This window comes from Alexandromys fortis, unplaced genomic scaffold (assembly GCF_014885135.2).
Source record: "Alexandromys fortis isolate MF-2015 unplaced genomic scaffold, M_Fortis_MF-2015_v1.1 scaffold_29, whole genome shotgun sequence".
In the NCBI taxonomy this organism is placed as follows: Eukaryota; Metazoa; Chordata; class Mammalia; order Rodentia; family Cricetidae; genus Alexandromys; species Alexandromys fortis.
The window spans coordinates 10,740,090-10,758,720 of record NW_026067891.1 but is presented as its reverse complement, the minus strand read 5'-3'; the positions used below and the strand labels follow the sequence as shown (position 1 = coordinate 10,758,720).

At 45.4% G+C, this 18,631-nt stretch overlaps 1 protein-coding gene and 1 long non-coding RNA gene across 2 annotated transcripts; both read right to left on the bottom strand.

Annotated features, from left to right (window-relative positions):
* Positions 1–7,492: 7,492 nt before the first annotated feature.
* Positions 7,493–7,994, bottom strand: LOC126497692 (60S ribosomal protein L23-like). The gene has a single exon (XM_050135874.1). The coding sequence runs from the start codon at positions 7,959–7,961 to the stop codon at positions 7,539–7,541; it is 423 nt and encodes a 140-aa protein (XP_049991831.1). The 5' UTR covers positions 7,962–7,994; the 3' UTR covers positions 7,493–7,538.
* Positions 7,995–14,240: 6,246 nt separating this feature from the next.
* Positions 14,241–17,864, bottom strand: LOC126497701 (uncharacterized). Its single transcript, XR_007590672.1, has 3 exons — positions 15,142–17,864; positions 15,042–15,101; positions 14,241–14,961 (listed from the first exon to the last, which is right to left on the bottom strand). It is a non-coding gene; the product is annotated as an uncharacterized lncRNA (long non-coding RNA).
* Between the last annotated feature and the right edge of the window lie 767 nt (positions 17,865–18,631).

The window sequence follows — 18,631 nt, the reverse complement described above, 5'->3', positions numbered from 1 at the left end:
TTAGTGAGCTCTTGAGTGCTGGCTGAACTGGAGTGTAGCTTAGCAGAGCGCTAGCCTCGCATGCATGAAGCCTGTTTGACCCCCAGGACTCCATAAACCAAGCATGGTGATGCATACCGGTAATCCTAGCACTTGAGATATAAGACGAGAATCAGGAGTTCAAGGTCAGTGTTCTCTAGAGTCACAGAACTTATAGAATGAATACATATATATGGGGATTTATTAGCATGACTTCCAACTAATCCAACAATGGCTAGCTGTGAATGAAAAGTCCGCAAATCTAGTAGTTGCTCAGTCCCACGAGGCTGGATGTCTCAGCTGGTTTGTGTATGCTGGAATTCTGAAGAAGTAGGCTCCAATGCCAGTGAAGGAATGGATGTCTTGATGAGGCCAGGGTAAGCAGGCAATGAATGAACACACCCCTTCATTCTTCCATTGTCCTTATATGTCCTTCCAGCAGAAGGTGTGGCCCAGATTTATGGTGTGTCTTCTCACCTCAAGATCCAGATCAAAGGCATGTGCTGTCTTCCTCCTCCTGCCTCAAGATTCAGATGACAGGTGTGCCCTCCACTTCTAGATTGTCATCCATTCCAGATGTAGTCAAGTTGACAACCAAGAACAGCCACCACAGCTACATAGCAAGTTCAAGTCAGGACTATATTACATGAGACTTGTCTCCTTAAAAATATATTAATGTTGAACTCATACATATTACTTAAGATTCTGGTTAAAATTAGAGATATCTGGGTTGAAGAGATGGCTTAGCAGAAAAGCACTCACCTCCCAGCTTGGCCACTGGAGTTCAATTCCTGGAATACTCATGGTAGAAGAGAACTAATTCCTTAAGTTATTCTTTGACCTCTACCCATCATGCTTTCGAGCTCACACACACTCAGGAAATAAAATTAATAATAATTAATAACCAAGTAAAAGTAATAATTTTTTCAAAAATAAAGAAAAAAGCTAGGTGCTGGAGAGATGGCTCAGCAGTGAAGAGCACTTGTGGTTAACTTGTCTTGAAGAGGACCTGGGTTCAGTTCCTAGCACCCACATAGTGGCTCACAACCATCTGCAACCCCAGTTCCAGAGAATCCAACTGACGCACACACAGAGCGCATACACACATGTAAGCAAAACATTCATATACACAAAATAAAAATATATAAATCTAAAATAAGAAAGAAAGAGGTAACTGAGTAGACCCAAGGGCAGCAAAGGAACTGAGAAAACGTAACTTCATTTGTTCATTTGTTTTTGCTTTCATGCACCCATCCAACAAGTACTTTCTTTATTCCAGGATTACGTCAGGAGAAGCAAAGAAGCCAAGTAACGCACCACATGACAGACAGCTGCACACACACCAGCGGTCCTGAAAGGCTAAAATGGAGGGTCTGGGAGTGTATCAATAGCCCAGTGGGTAGAGTGCTTTCCTAGTACATGTGTATCCCTGGGTTTGATCCCCAGAACTGAGTAAAGCAGGCATCACAGCTCACAGCTATCATGTCTGCACTCAGGAGATGGAAGCAGGAGACCAGAAGTTCGTGGTCATCTTCAGATACATAGAAAGTTAGAGCCTCTCATGGGCTACATGAGACCTGTCAAGATTAACATGGAGTTGAAAAACTCTTATCACCTAGTAACATGGTAGCTGTCACACCTTCACAGCACCACACACCACTCATGTAGTGACACTGATAGGACCAACCTGCTGAAGTCAGAGAAAAATAAGTGAGACACGAAAGCAGGGCCGGTGACACAGACTTACAATTCCAGCACTCTGAAGGAGGAAGCTAAACGACATAGTAAAATCTTCTCTCTCTCTCTCTCTCTCTCTCTCTCTCTCTCTCTCTCTCTCTCTCCCTCCCTCCCTCCCTCCCTCCCTCCTCTCTTCTCTCTTTTCTCTCTCTCCCCCCTCTTACTCTCTCCCCCTCCCCTCTCTCTTCTGTCTCTCTCTCTCTTTTCTCCCCTCTCTGTTTCTCTCTCTCTCTCTCTCTCTCTCTCTCTCTCCCCCCCTCGGTGTGTGTGTGTATGTGTGTGTGTGCGCGCGCGCACATGTGTGCTGGGATTGAGGAGATTACCCAGTCCGTTAATCACTTGCTATGCACACATGAGGACCTGAGTTCACAGGTTCTTAGCACACGTGTAAAAGCCGGGAGTGGCAGTCCTTATCTGTAACACTAGCGCGATGCACAGAGACAAGGATAGGGCTTGCTGCCAGGCTCACGAAAATGATGAGTTACCGTTCAGTAAGAAACCCGGTCTCCAAACAAAAATTAATTAGTAGTAAGGTAGAGAGAGATAATGGAAGACACAAGACATCCACATCTGTTCTCCACACACCACACTAGATGGATAGGTGGATGGATAGGTGGATAGATAGATAGATAGATAGATAGATAGATAGATAGATAGATAGATAGATAGATAGATAGATAGATACATACATACATACATACATACATACATGGATGGATGGATGTTATATAATTATGTTTAGTTTATAATAGTTAGATTGGTTTATATGCTCATCATCCTACACTTTTAATCATCTTAGTCATAAAAATAGTTTGCTCTAAAACTGTGCCCTACTGACCACAGACTTTCATGCCTCATGTTTACTGTGTCTCCTGATGACAAGAGGCTACAACAAAGGGATGGGCTTGTAGCTCAGTTGGTAGAATGTTTCCCTAGCAGACAGGAGGCCATGGGTTCCATCCCCAGCAGCACATAAGTCAGGTGTGGTGATACATAGAATTCCAGCACTCAGGCGGTGGAGGCAGAATGATCAGAAGTTCAAGGAACTTCTCAGCTACACAGTGAGTTCAGAATCATGTGTCAAAAAAAAATAGATAAAGATGCCATGCCCAGTGGTGACTTTGACCCACCCATGTCTGTGTGAGTGCATGCAATGATGCTTTCACAGTGACAGGATCACCCTAAAACCACGTTTCTCAGAATGCTTCCCTGTTGTTAGTGGCAAATGCCTGCTATTTCTGCCCCTTTAGTGTGTTAGTAAAGAATTTAGAGAAATAGATCATTTAATCTTTCCTTAAAGGAGTGATTAAAAGCACATACATACAATTAATAAAAGCCCAGGAAAAAAAATCATTGTATTAGTCAGTATCAGTCAGTAACAAAACATTCCCATACTTGGAGGCAAAGAACATAGAGTTATCACACTCTCTGAGGTAGCTCTGCTTCAGGCCCCTGGACTCCAAGGACTGCAGAGGCTGGTGTGACTTTGTCCCATGTACCTCATTCTTGAGGACCAGTAGCTCCTGAGAGCCCATTTTCATAGCCGTGGTAGAATTACAGGATAACGGGGTCTTTTGAGGCCTTTGCTCAAATCACATCTGTGAGCTCCCTTTGCTCAATGTCAGTCTCATAGCCAAATCCACCAATCACAGATTAGGCAGTAAAGTCTGCACAGTTGGATGCAGAACAACATAGACCCTTGATAAGAAATAATCCAAACACGGCATGCACTTAGAGGTCTGAGGCTGGGAGACATCTCATGGGAGCCTTGCTAATCCCGGTGTGGTGCAGGGACATCTAGACTCTCACCTGCTGCAGACTTACAGAATGTGCGGCTTTCACGGGATGTGCCTAATTGGTTCATATGCGCATGGGGAGTCTGAAAACCCCCATCCAGCAACGTTCCCACCTGAGAGCTGGGCAGATGAAGAAAGAGAACAGAAGAAACAAGAAGCAAGGTGATGCATGGTGATGGGGGGCTGAGGATGGTAGTAGAAGAGATGCAGGCAGGGACCAGATGCTTACACTCGTGAGCTGTATGAGTCTTCCGTTTTAGTTCCCTGTCTCATTGCACCCCACATGTGGCTCTTCTCTGTCCTGTTTGATGTCCCTACCTCCTCCAGTAGGATCAATCTACCTGTGCATTCACCTCTGTGATCAGGTCTTTGCTTCACCTTCTCCTGGAAAAAGGGATTGTCTTATTCTTCTGCTACCTTGAGTCTCCCATCCAAATCCTAACCAGACCTGAGCCTCCTTATCTTCTGGGATCATATGAGACCAAGCGCCTGCAAGGTAATGTCTGTTGACTAAATCTGCTATTTCTCCACATAGCGAACACCTCTACGATACACCATGGTCCTTCCTGAACATTCAGAATCCAAAGCTCTATCCCAGAGCAAGGTGACCTAAATGACTAGCCCCATTTCCTTCACTTAGGAAATTTGAGGAGAACTAAAGGAAAAATAGCTCAGCAGTTATTTTGCTTTACAGTTTTAGATAATGTTGGAGGGCCAGCAGAGGAGCTCAGTTCAGCAGGTTAAAGTGTTTACCATGTAAGTCTGGTAACCTGAGTTATAAACCTGAAAATCATCATGGAAGGACAGAACCAACTTCCATAAGTTATCCTCTGGCGTCACACGTATGGAGGTCATATGGTATACATGTAACTGCAATCATAAATTTTATATGTGTGTATAATATATATCATATAAAATATATATTATATTGTATATATATTAAATGTATATGTCACTAATAATAAAAAATAAAATAAATGATGCTGGACACTAGGCTGGACTGTTGCAGTTCATGCCTTTAATTCCAACACTCAGGAGGCAGAGCAGGGTATCTCTGGAGAGTTTGAGGCCAGCCTGGTCTACAGAGCAAGTTCCAGGACAGTCAGCCTACACAGAAAAACCCTGTTCTGGAAACCCAAAGAGAGAGAGGAGGGGAGAGAGAGAGAGAGCATTGGCTGCCTTATAGAGGACCTGGGTTCTGTTCCTAGCATTCACATGACAGCTCATAACCATTTGTAACTCCAGTTCCAAGGGATCCAAAGTCCTCTTCTGTCCTCCCTGGGCACAGCACACATGTTACACACACATACCTGCAAGCAAAATACCTGTACACATAAAATAAAAATAAATAAGTATTTTTTTAAAAGAAAGATGGTGTGAGGAAGACCAAACAACACAAAATGTATTTGTCAACAGATCTCTGTGAGGCCCTCCCCCAGAAAGACTAAGAATCTTGGAGATCACCCACTATCCATGCTCCTGGGGCACATGGGAGCAATTACTCTTGTCTTAGTTAGGGTTTCTGTTTCTGTGATAAAATGCCATGTCCAAAATCAACTCAGGGATAAAAGGGCTTACTTCATCATCCGGACTAGTCAGGTCAAGAGCTCAAGGCAGAGACCGGGAGGCAGGAGCTGATACAGAGGCCAAGGAGGGGAGGTGCTTACTGGCTTGCTCTTGGTGACTACTTTCTTAAAGCACCCAAGGCCACCAGCCCAGGAATGCCATGGCGTACAATAAGCTGGGCCCTCCAACATCAATCATTAATCAAGAAAACGTGCCACAGGCTTGTCCACAGACCATTCTGGAGGAAGCGTTTTATCAAAAGGTTGCTTCTTCTGAAATGACTCCAGCCTGTATCAGGTTGGTACAAACCTCCATAAGTTTCCAGGGCTACCATACTTAGTACTGCAGTGGGTCAAACAGCAGAACTGTGCTGTGGTAAGAAGCCGGAACTCCTGGAAATCCATCCCATGTCTCTCTTACTAGCTTCTGATGACTTGGAAGTTAGTCATCTTGGTCAGGGTTTCTATTGCTGCAGTGAAACACCATGACCAAAAGGTAAGCTGCAAAAGAAAGGTTTTATTTCGCTTTCAATTCCACCCTGTAGTCCATCACTGGAGGAAGTCAGGACAGGAACTCGAGCAGGGCAGGATCCTGGAGGCAGGGGCTGATGCAGAGGCCATGAAGAGATGCTGCTTACTGGCTTGCTCCACATGGCTTGCTCAGTCTACTCTCTTATAGATCCCAGGACCACCAGGCCAGGAATGGCACCACCCACAATGGGCTGGGCCCTCCCCTATCAATCACTAATTAAGAAAATGTCGCACAGGCTTGTGTACAGCCTGATCTTACAGAGGCATTTTCTTAACTAAGGCTCCCTCCTCTTGGATGACTGTAGCTTGTGTCGAACTGACAGGAGTCTAGTCAGCACAGCAGTCAAGGCCATTCCTTGGCTTACTGAGACATCGCTTCCACTCTTGCCTTCATCTCCAGACAATGTTATCCATGATGGAGGAGATGCCGAGCGCTGGGTTCAAACTGCCCCCACACAAGCAGTATTGGGTTAAGACTGGTCCCAATGACCTCATCTCAATTTGGTCATCTGCCTATTTCCTAAAGCCGTGTTGACAGGCAAATGGGCTGAGATGGGAGCATCACTAAAGAAGACACAGTTCCCCTGCCCCCACATGTCCCCAGTCTCCCACCAAGGAAAGCTCGAGCCAGATCTGCAAGGTGCTCCAGGTTTCTGCAGGTCAAAGTCCCTGGGACCAGGGAAACAACAGGCAGGCAGGCTGTGAATGGCACCTGCTGGCGCTTCTGAAAGCATGAGGAAGACTCTCTTGGCTGTACTTACAACACAGAACAGATTCAGTTAAAGACAAAGAAGTCATCCACACTCCCCACCCTCAAACATGTCTAAAAGATTAAGAGTCAGATCTTAGTACAAGGGGGGGGGGGGGTTCTTTCAAACTCTTGGCTCCCAGGCAGTTACAGGTGCCAATGAGCAGTCATGGCAATGATGGGCACAGTGTCAAATGCTCACAGCACCCATCAGCGCTCCAGCCCCAGAGGGGTTGGGAGTACTTACCCGAAATGAATGGAAGTGCCTCTCCGTCTTCCACGAAAATGGGGATGCTTCAACTTAGAGAAAAATTCTGCCTGTTTCCCAGGACTACGGGGTCTCCCGAGATGTTGGAACTTCATCGCCCAAATCAGAAGAGCGCCCAGACAAAGCCTGACAGTTGGTGCCTCCAGTTCCATGTGAGCAAGTGGTGGTCTATTTTATTCCTGACTGTATCTCCTTCACTGTGACAGTCCCTGGGACATGGCAGGACTTCATCAACATTACTGGAATGAAGCCAGGCAGAGGGGTGGATGTCTGGAGTCTCAGATGCCCTAAAGGATGGCTAGAGGAGGGTTGCTTAGGTCCAGGAGTTTGGGGTCAGTCTGGGCAAAAGAGAAAGATAGAGTCTCTTAGAGTAAAAATTACAATAAAGGTTGGGTGTGATAGCTCATGCTTGCATTCTCAGAAGACTGAAGCAGGAGGATCACTGTGAGTTCAAAGCCAACCTGGGCAACACAGTGAGATCCTGTCTTTCATAACAAAAATAATATTATTGTAGCTGGCTATGGTGACACACTCCTTTAATCCAAGTACTGGGGAGGCAGAGGTAGGAGGATCTCTGTGAGTTCAAGACCAGGCTGGTCTACAGAGTGAGTTCCAGATCAGCCAGGGCTATTATACAGAGAAAACCAAAATAATAATTATTATTATTTATTGCTATTGTTATGTATTATTTGAAAGAAAGCATAAATGAGTCAAGGAATGAGCCTCTTCCTCCCTCTAGTCCCACCCACAAGATAACCAATTCAATTCTGTTTCTTTCCACACGATTCCACTATTCATCTTTGAGGTCTGATTTTTTTTTTTGAAGGTGTCAAGAAAACCTTTTAATGAATCTATTTTACAAATGCACCGAAGAGTCACGCAATGCTGCCTGCATTCGATGCAATCCTGGGCCACAAGTTCGCACACTCCTTTGCAACTGGACCCGTGATAGCAGAGCCTTTCATCTCGCCTTTATTGTTTACTATGACCCCTGCGTTGTCTTCAAAATAGAGAAACACCCCATCTTTTCTTCGATATGACTTTCGTTGTCGAATTACAACGGCTGGATGGACCTTTTTTCTCAGCTCTGGTTTGCCTTTCTTAATGGTGGCCATCACCATGTCACCCACACCAGCAGCAGGAAGTCTGTTCAGTCGCCCCTTGATTCCCTTCACAGAGATGATATACAAATTTTTGGCTCCTGTATTGTCAGCACAGTTGATCACAGCTCCTACCGGAAGACCCAGGGATATCCGGAATTTCGCTCTGGAGGACCCACCACGTCCTCGCTTCGACATCTTGAATGCCCGGAAAGAGTCAAAAAGGAAGGCTGAGGTCTGATTTTTATTGTTGTATTTTGCTGAGGGGTTTATTTGGTGTTCTGATTTTTTTTCAGCTATGAAGATTGAACCTAGGATCTCATGCCTATTTGCCAAGCCCTTTCATGCCAATCGAGTGCTCTGCCACTGAAATATGTCCTCCCCAGCATAGCCTTGGCTGTCCTAAAACTCACTCTGCAGACCAAACTGGCCTGCCTCTGCCTATCTCAAAAATACGTGCAGAGGAATCTGTTTTCAAAATACAAAAACAAAAAAGTGCTGGCACAAGAATGATTCACCAACTTACTTTTTCTAATTTGTTTTGTTTTTGATTTTGATATTTCGGAAACTGGATCTTGTTATAATTGTAATTATAATTATGTTGGTCTGCCCTATCAGCTGAGTACCTGTCCCTTTAAGAGACAAGCTCCGCCCACTCCCAATCTCCCCTTCCCACACCTCTCTTACTCTCCCCCCTTCTTCTTCTGATGATGCAGCCTCTGCCTTCTCTTCCTCCCCCTTTCCTCTTTCCTTTTTTCTCTGTCCCGTCCCTTCCTTCTCTCTTCCCCCCCCCCACCTCCTTACTCTTATATCCTCCCTATACCCACTAAATGAACTCTATACCCAAGGCCTTTCTGCATGGCCCATCTGTCTTTCCCACCCACTGCAGCCTCTCCCACCTGCAGTGGGACCTTCCAGGGTCATAACAGGTCTTACTATATAGCCCTTGTTGGCCTGGACTCACTGTAGACAAGACTGGCCTCAGTCTCACAGAGATCTCCCCAACTCTGCTCTTTAGTGCTGGGATTAAAGATGTTTACCACCACACAGAGCAATGATTTGTTTTTCAAATAACAATACATAGAGATCTCATGTGTGCAAGTGTGTATTGCATGCTGTGTGTGTATGCATTCTGTGTGTATTTGCATGCTGTGTGTATGTGTATATGCATGCTGTGTGTATACACATGTTGCATATGTATGCATGTTTTCATGTTGTCTGTATGTGTGCACATGCATGCATGCATGCGTGCACACTAGGTATTGCATTGGGCCTCCCATGTGCCAAGCATTCTACCTCAAAGCTACATTCCCAGATCGATCTAATCCCTTTTAAGGTTTATTTTGTTACAAACTACTGAACAGACCATAATTTGTTCTATTATTTGCCTATTGATAAAGTTTGAAAAAATTGCTTCCAATTTGTTTCAGGGCAAACAACATAGAAAAAATGTGTGCACATTTTAGCATGCTGGTGATTGTGTTTATGTAAGGATAGTGTTCGGGCAGAAGCTCCACCCCAAGCCCCCTCCCCCATCTCTCTCCAAACCCTGCTGCATCTCAGAAAGCTGGCCAAGCGATGACCCCTCCCCCAGAGATGCTCAAGACCACTACCACAGGGTATTTAAACTGCCCCCCAGAAAACAGACGTGTGGTTTTCCAGTCTCTTTTTCCCATCTCCCCTCTGGGGGGGGCTGGAAAATCATCTGGGAGCATTGTACTGGTTAAAGCTGGGATTTTTCTAATTCCGTTTGATTTGGTCCAATTTGGTTGTTGCATCAGTGGAGATGCTTATGGGGTACAGTAACTTTTCAGATAGGTTTCCAAAAGCTAGGGGCATTTTTAATTGACAGATGCACCTGAGCTAAGACAGGTAGGGAAAGACTGCCTTAGCCCCTCACTACCCCCCAAACACTGATCCTGTCAGGAGCTCACTTCTGGATCTATCTTCAGGGTGTGGCATGAACTAGGGGTGCATTTGGGGCGTTGTTGTTGTTTTGAGACAGGGTTTCTCTGTGTAGCCCTGTCTGTCCTGAAACTAATTCTGTAGACCAGGTTGGCCTCTAACTCACAGAGATCCACCTGCCTCTGCCTCTCGAGTGCTGGGATTAATGGTATGTACCACTATGTTGTCTAGGTAGGGGTAGATTTGTGTTCTGAGGTGCAAAGAAACATATATAGTTCCTGTCCCCAGGAAGTTCCCCAGACCAACAAAAAGGAGTAGAGAACTATCAAATACTAATCACCCGCCAGGAGCCAGGGATTCTTCTCAACATCTCTGTAGTGCACACACCTTCAACAATTCTAGAATAGGGATGATTAGCCTGCTTTTTTAAGAGAGACTATGGATAGAGGAGTGAAGTGCCTTGCCCATGGCTAGTCAGACATCTGGCAAGTCCAAACCTGGGATTTGAACTTAGGTCTGGCTGACTCCAGAAATCCCCTCCCAGGACACAGTGTGTTTGACTATTAAGCTCATTATAGCTATGTTAAAGTTTTTTTTAAAAAAAAAAAATCTAATTCCACGCTGGAGAGGATGGCTCAGTGATTAAGAGCATTGGCTGCTCTTTCAAAGGTCCTGAGTTCAATTCCCAGCAACCTCATGGTGGTGGCTCACAGTCATCCGTAATGAGATTTGGTGCCCTCTTCTGGCATGCAGACATACATGCAGGCAGAACAATAATGCACATAAAATATAAACATATCATTTAAAAAATAATTTAAAAAAAGAGAAATAATTTATATTTTAAAAATGTGTCTAGTCATGCAGATTCTTCACCATTATATTTACTTATTTAAAAAAAAACAGCCCTGTCTTGGTTTTTGCTCTATTACTATGAAGAGACACCATAACCAATTCAACTTTTTTAAAGAAAGCATTTAACTGGGGAGCTTGTTTACAGTTTCAGAAAGCAAGTCCATGACCATCATGGAGGAACATGTGGCAGGCAGGCAGGCATGGTGCTGAAAAAGCAGCTAAGAGTTCACATCTGATCCGCAGTTTCAGAGAGACAGAGTGACAGAGAGAGAGAGACAGAGAGACAGAGACTGGACCTGGCCTGGCTTTTTGAAACCTCAAAACCCACCCCCAGTGACACACTTCCTCCAACAAGGCCACACACACACCAATTTTCAAACAGTTCTGCTAACTGGAGACCAGACCAAACATTCAAATATATGAGCCTGTGGGGCCCATTATGGTTCAAAACACCAAAGGTTCCTAACCCATTTCTCCCTTTAAAAAAAAAAAAATTGTTTATTTGCGGAGAGGGTCAATGGCTGCAGAGTACAGCCCTGGGAATCAGTTCTCTCCCTATATCTTGTAAATCCATCAGGTTTGGTGGCAGCTGCGTTTGCTCAATGTGTCATCTTGTCTGCTCTCTTGTCTTTCTTTAAGGAGAAACAGCACTGGCCTTTTCGCACTCTGGTTAATTCTTCTGTAGAAACACGCATGTAATGCAAACACTCTGAAGCCAACGAATGTCGGAAATGCGATCTTTCATTCTCTTCCACCTGCTGAAGCGGGGTGACACGCCTCAGTTGCTGGCTGCCAGTTAGCTCCAAGCAGTTCATCCCCTTACCTTTCTCTGCAGAAAAGAACGGGTTTGAACAACAGAAAAGACACCCGGAGGTCATCTCCCATTTCTTGGCAAGCAGCAGCACAGAGGTGCCTTTGGTACCCGGCACCCGGAGGAACGCGGTATTCTGGTTCCCCCTGCTGGTTGAGTTCAGAACGGCTGAGAAACCAAAGCGGCAGGAATGTGAGAACTTCCAGGTGAACTGCATGGTGGCTCCTGGCTCTGCTCGCGTCCCTTTCTAAGAAACAAATTCCCACGAAAACTTTTCCAAAACCATCCCGAGATGCAGCTTCAAGGTAGAATGTCGTCTAACACACACAAGGTCCCGCATGCAACCACCAGCATTGCACAAACAAGACAATTGCTGGTCTTGGTGATGCACACCCTTAATTCCCCAGAGACAAGCCCAGCCGGGGCTAAACCGTGAGACTAGTCTCAAAAATAAATATAATAATAAATACGTTTTAAAAAATAAGGACAACTACTTTGTCAAGTGTGATGGGACATTCCTGTAACGGAAGGAATTGTATTTGCACATTCAAGCTCCCTGGCTGCAGAGTAAGACCCAGTTTCAAATAAACATGACAAAACATTTGAGTTTTCAGACATATTCCCACGAGTGCCTAACAGACAGCTGTCCAATACCTAAGTTATTCGCTACTCTTTAATGTATACGTATATATATATATATATTTGTATACTTATGTCGTGTGTGTCTGTGTGTGTCATTTTCTTTATTGGCGCGCATGCCACAGCTCCAAGAAGAGCGGAAGAGCACTTTCAGGACTCGGCTGTTTCCTCCACACTTTAGCTGCTTTTCAAATGTTGAAGCCGCCTAACTCTTCAGGTCCCGTCGTACACAGTGACGCTTGCCAGTGGAATTTACTTTAAGGATTTTAATAAAAGGGTATCTGACATGAGCTCCTACCAATATCCCTAAAGCGGAAGGCTCAGAGCATTTTCCACAGAAAACAGCATAAGGTTCAACTGTTGAAAAATGCCACATTCCCACTAATCTGGGAAAAGGTATTGCAGAGGAGGCTAGTGGTGCCACTGAGGCATGCAAACTCCTAAACAGGTAGCAGAGACTCTGCCTATGGGAAGAGTCTCACTGACCAGTTGATGTGGGAGTGTCATATATCAATCTGTTGATTTCATTGGTTAAATAATAAACCAACTGCTTGGCCTCATAGCTTAGAACATAGGTGGGTGGAATAAACAGAATAGGATGCTGGGCGGAAGAGGAAGTGAGGTCAGACTCTGCTCTGCTTCCTGAGAGACGCCATGCTCCGATCTCCCGGGCAGATGCATGGAATGAAGCTCCTCTCAGCTCCGAACCCAGAATGGACATAGGCTAGAATCTTCCCGGTAAGCGCACCTTGGGGTGCTTACACACATTATTAGAAATGGGCTAGTCCAGGTGCGAGAATTAGCCTGTAAGGGCTAGAGTTCATGGGCCAAGCAGTTCTTAAATGAATACAGTTTGTGTGTTGTTATTTCGGGCATGAGCTAGCCAAGCGGCCGGGGTGTTGGGGACGCAGCCCCGCTGCCGCTCTTATTTCTACAACTAGTAATGATCGTGGTGCAGATGCTGAGCCAGCAAGATGGCTCATCGGGTCAAGGCGCTTGCCCCCAAACCTGTCAACCTGAGTCGATCTCCAAATTCCACATGGTGGGACGGAGGAAACCAACGTGACAAGGTGTCCTTAGACTTCAACACATTCTGGCAGCACACGTGTGTGAGCACACATGCACACACACAAATAAATAAATAACTTTTTAGTGAGGGTTTGGATTGGGCATGGTTGTAGATGCCTGTAATCCCAGCACTCAGGAAGAATCACCAAAAGTTCAAGGACAGCCTGAGCAACAAGGCAATTTCTAGATCTGACAGGGTTACAGGGCAAGACAGTCAATAAATCAATAAATAATAGAAATGGCAATGTGCATTTTTACCACACGCTTTTCAACTAGCAGTTTAACACAGCAAAACAGTCTAAATGAACTGACCTGTCACGAGCCACTTCCCCCCTAAAAATCATACAGGAACCATCACCCTGGGGAGTCTGCAGGGAACCCCACACCCATAATTATATTCTATTGACAGAACCTGCCCCACACCCAATTAACTGTTATCTGTTAGGGAACGTGCCTCACATTCCAGCTATCCAGGGAACCAGGTGTGGCAACTCGTGACTTTTTGGCCTACGTGACGAACCTGAACCACGTGACTGGAACATGCGGCAACCTCATTCAGGGGCTATATAAACAGCAACCATGATCCTAATAAAGGGGGCTTTGACAAATCTGCTTGGCCTCATTCTTCTGTCCTAGCTCATTCCCTTCCAGGTAGTGCCCCTTCGAGACCCTGGAATAACTGATTGCAGGGTGGGTTACAAACCCCTAGACTGAGTAACCCACCCAACGCAATCGACACTGACCTACACCATTTCAAAGAGAGAATTCTATGTATGTGCAACTTTTTTTCTTCCTTTCTTTCTTTGGGGGAGGAGCAGGGAGACGGGGTTTCTCTGTGCAACTCTGGTTATCCTGGGACTACAGAATTCTCTCTGTAGACCAGGCTGTTCTCAAATTCACAGAGATCTACCGACCTTTGCCTCCTGAGTGCTGGGATTAAAGGTGTGCAGCGTGCACCACCACCGCCATGCCTACAACTTTCTTCTTCTTCTTCTTCTTCTTCTTCTTCTTCTTCTTCTTCTTCTTCTTCTTCTTCTTCTTCTTCTTCTTCTTCTCCTCCTCCTCCTCCTCCTCCTCCTCCTCCTCCTCCTCCTCCTCCTCCTCCTCCTCCTCCTCCTCCTCCTCCTCCTTCTCCTTCTGTTCTTCTTCTTCTCCTTCTTCTTCTTTTATTTTTTTAAGAAAGAATGGTTTTTAAAAAGAAAAATCTGGGGCAGGGCAGGGAACATCCTGTTTCAAAGAAGAGGAAACAGGCTCAGGCTCAGAGAAGTAAAGTACTGATGAATTCTAGATTCAAAGTTAGGTGTGTCCATCTTCACAGGAGACCTCTTTCTGTCCTGCCACTCTGCCTCCTTCTACACTGACTGTAGCTCCCTCCAAAGTGTGGGCCTGCCACTGAAGGGTTTCAGAGGGAGAACAGTGAGGATGAGGGAGCTTCTCCCCACCTCCAGGACACCCTGCTTATTAAAACTGGGGACTGAGCAACCAGCTGGCCTTAATGATCACCTTGTTACTACTAGGACTACCTTGTTATGACTAGGACTACCTTGTTATGACTTGGACCAACTTGTTATGACTAGGACTACCTTGTTATGACTTGGACCAACTTGTTATGACTAGGACCAACTTGTTATGACTAGGACTACCTTGTTATGACTTGGACCAACTTGTTATGACTAGGACCAACTTGTTATGACTAGGACTACCTTGTCATGACTAGGACCACCTTCTCATGACTAGGACTACCTTGTTATGGCTAGGACCACCTTGTTATGGCTAAGACTACCTTGTTATGACTAGGACCACCTTGTTATGACTAGGACTACCTTGTTATGGCTAGGACTACCTTGTTATGGCTAGGACCACCTTGTTATGACTAAGACTACCTTGTTATGACTAGGACTACCTTGTTATGGCTAGGACTACCTTGTTATGGCTAGGACCACCTTGTTATGACTAGGACTACCTTGTCATGACTAGGACCACCTTGTTATGGCTAGGACAACCTTGTTATGACTAGGACCACCTTGTTATGACTAGGACCACCTTGTTATGACTAGGACTACCTTGTTATGGCTAGGACCACCTTGTTATGACTAAGACTACCTTGTTATGACTAGGACTACCTTGTTATGGCTAGGACCATCTTGTTATGACTAGGACTACCTTGTTATGACTAGGACAACCTTGTTATGCCCTTCTTGCAACCATGCCTTTGTCTCGGGAGGGACTAACTAGTTATGCTCATGTTCTGATCCTGTAATCCCACCTATTTTGCTCATCAAATCCCCCATTTGGAAACTCCATATCCCTGAGCTATAGAAACCTTGTCTTCCTCCATCTAATGCTGACCTCTCGAACCCCGCCCTAGAGGGATGAGCCCATGTACATGAATTTTAAAAAAAGCTTGTTTTAATTAATTTGGCCCTGATGATTTGGTTTGATGGTCGTCCTCCTCACATCTTTGGGATTAATCACAGCCTGGACAGGCTGAGGGCACAACACAGATGAGAGGAAAACCCCGGGTGATGGAGCAAGGACCTGGCACCTGAGACGAAAATTCAGCCAGTGATTACTGAGAGAGACTGAGTTAATGGAGCATGCAGAAAGGAGCAGAGCAGTGGTTTAAAAGGAGCAGGCATGTCTCCCGAGGACATTAGGCAATGTCTGGAGACATTGTGTGGGAGCAGCTTGGGAAAAGGGAGCATGTTTCTGGCATCTGTAGAGCTCAAAGAGGCTGCTAGCATGAGTGTGGTAACTCACGCCTGTGATCCAAGCAGCCAGGAGACCGAAGCAGGCGTGTTACAAGCCAAGGCAACCTTGGGATGTATATGAATATCCTGTATAGGGAAGAACCCTGTGTGTTCGATCCCCAGCACCACAAACACCAGGAGTGGCATCACACACCTACAGCATTGTGGGAAGGGCTGGGAATATCACATGGTTGGCAGAGCACTTGCCTAGTACGCTGAAGCCCTGAGCTGGTGGTGCACATTTCAATACCAGCATTGAGACATTGGGGAGGAGAAGACAGGGGGACCAGGAGTTCAAGACCATCCTCAACTATAGAGCAAGTTCAAAGTCAGTCTGGGATACATTTTTTTCTGAAAAGAAAATGTTTTTATGAAGCTCAAAACAGCCCCACAGGAAGGATCCAGCCACAGGTGTCAATACTGCTGAGGTTAGACACAGCGAGCACAAACACACAGTGACATCACGTCCCCACAGACTGTGCAGGAGAGGAAAGCAGGGAGGAAAGGGAGAAAAAAAAAAAAACCTGGCTCCACAGCCTGTGACATTCAACTTCCAAGTTCAATAGACTGACATTTTAAAGATTTGAATAATAATAAAAACATCTGTACTTGAAAAGAATATATTATCCACAGCCATCCCTAAGGCTGGCTGGAGTTCTGCCCACGTCACTGCAGGAAAAGCAAATAAACCAAATTCAGTTGCCAATGGGGACAGGAAAGAAAGAGCCACAGCGCGGTGGGGTTTAGTCACCCCTGGTGGGGAGGGCTAGCAGTCATTTCTCATAAGTCAGGCCGAGATATGGCTGTGTTGTTGCTTCCATAGGCTGTCAGAACTTGGTTCTCATCACAACCCAGCCTCAGGTACAGCTCTGAGGAGTGCCCAGAGTGCCCAGAGTGTGGGCTAGCTATGGACCCCAGCACAGGGCTGTGTGCACAAGCCCTGGCTTTCTTTAAGCCGGGGGTGATAGTGTAGGCTTGATCCCAGCAGAGGCAAGGGAGGAGTTCAAGGCCAGCCTGGAATACATAAAACCGAGTCTTAAAAAAAAAAAAAAAAAATAGGAAGTGGCCTGGTTTTACTTAACACTCCAGCACATTGTCTGAAACAGAACTGTACCAATAAATACACATGGGACATTTCCAAGGCCGTGCCCTGATACTTCTCCTTGCCCTCCCTTACTCTGCTCTGGCTACACTGGTTTCCGGTGGACCCTCTAACCACAGGCATTCTCCTGTCCCAGAGTCTTTACATTCCCTCGCTCCCTGCAGGTCTTGTTCATAGTCATCCTATAAATGCATCACTTCCTCTTTCCTGTTTTGCCCACTGTGGCCTCAATCAAGTACTCTCAAATCCATACCCCAGTGGGATGGTAAAAGGACTCTAACCAGCTTGAACATGGCAAACATAGCTCTGGCAGGCCTGGCATTTCTCCTCTATTCCCTCTGCCTTACAACAAACCATTGCATTGCATTCCTAAAGCTAGCCACTAAGGTCTATGCCCTTATTTGGCCACTTCCTCCTCCTGAGGCTGACTACCAAGGTGAAGCTATCAAAATATCTAGCAATCAAAAGCCTCCTTTAGGCCCAGCATTGGTGGCGCACACCTTTAATCCTAGCACTCGGGAGGTAGAGACAGGAAGATTTCTGTGAGTTCAAAGCCAGCCTGGTCTACAGAACGATTTCCAGGACAGGCTCCAAAGCTACAAAGAAGCCCTGTCTCAGGAAACAAACAAACAAAAAGCCCCCTTTGCCTCACCTGATTAACTTGTCCAGTTAAAACTAAACACCTCATCTTGACACAGGGTTTCTCCTTTCACCTATATAATGTGCAGTTTGCCTGTGTGCAGCAACTGTCTCCTCTCTACTCAAAGGCAACCCTTTCTCGTTATCATCATCGCCATTGTGGAGGCCCAAAAATGGGAGCCTATTTCCAACTTGTCTGCCAGTCAGAGAGTTGGAGGTTGCTCAAAGTGGCCAACAAATGAAGTTGCAGCTCCCAACTCAGGATGTGATTACTTGATTCTTCTGTTGTTTCGGTTTGGTTTGGTTTCATTTGGGTTGGGGTTTTTGTTTTTTGAGACAGGGCTTCTCTGTGTTGCTTTGGAGCCTGACCTGCAACTAGCCCTTGTAGACCAGGCTGGCCTAGAACTCACAGAGATCCACCTGCCTCTGCCTCCCGAGTGCTGGGATTAAAGGTTTGTACTACCACCACCCAGCTACTTAATTCTTTTGACGTTAAGATAGTTCATACAAGTAGATCTATCCAATCCTGACAGGTGGTCAGGACATGCAAATGTACTTCTGCTCCTTCTTTGGTAACTATGAGGTCACCTAATGAGTTGATGCCTTCAGGATAGGTAGCCTAGAGCAGCTTCACTGACTAAACAACAGAATGCTAATGATTTGATGTCTCAAAGTGCTAAAGCAATTAACTGTTTGCATTGTCCTTTGTATCAAAAATGTAACATAAAGTCTTTTGTTACATTCTCCACCCATTTGTATAAAAAACGCATGGAAAAATAAACACAGATGATTTCAGTATTCACTGCAATGCCCTCCCGGTACTTTCTTTCTTTCTTTCTTTCTTTCTTTCTTTCTTTCTTTCTTTTTTTTTTTTAAAGACTCGGCAACTAAGGGATTTATTTATCTATGATGTATACAATATTCTGTCTGTGTGTATGTCTGCAGGCCAGAAGAGGGCGCCAGACATCATTACAGATGGTTGTGAGCCACCATGTGGTTGCCGGGAATTGAACTCAGGACCTTTGGAAGAGCAGGCAATGTTCTTAACCACTGAGCCATCTCTCCAGCCCCCTCCCGGTACTTTCTATAGTCTCTGTTTTTA

What these genes read in the sequence shown, in the direction of transcription:
- LOC126497692 (XM_050135874.1), bottom strand. Translation starts at nt 7,961, where the DNA reads ATGTCGAAGCGAGGACGTGGTGGGTCCTCCAGAGCGAAATTCCGGATA.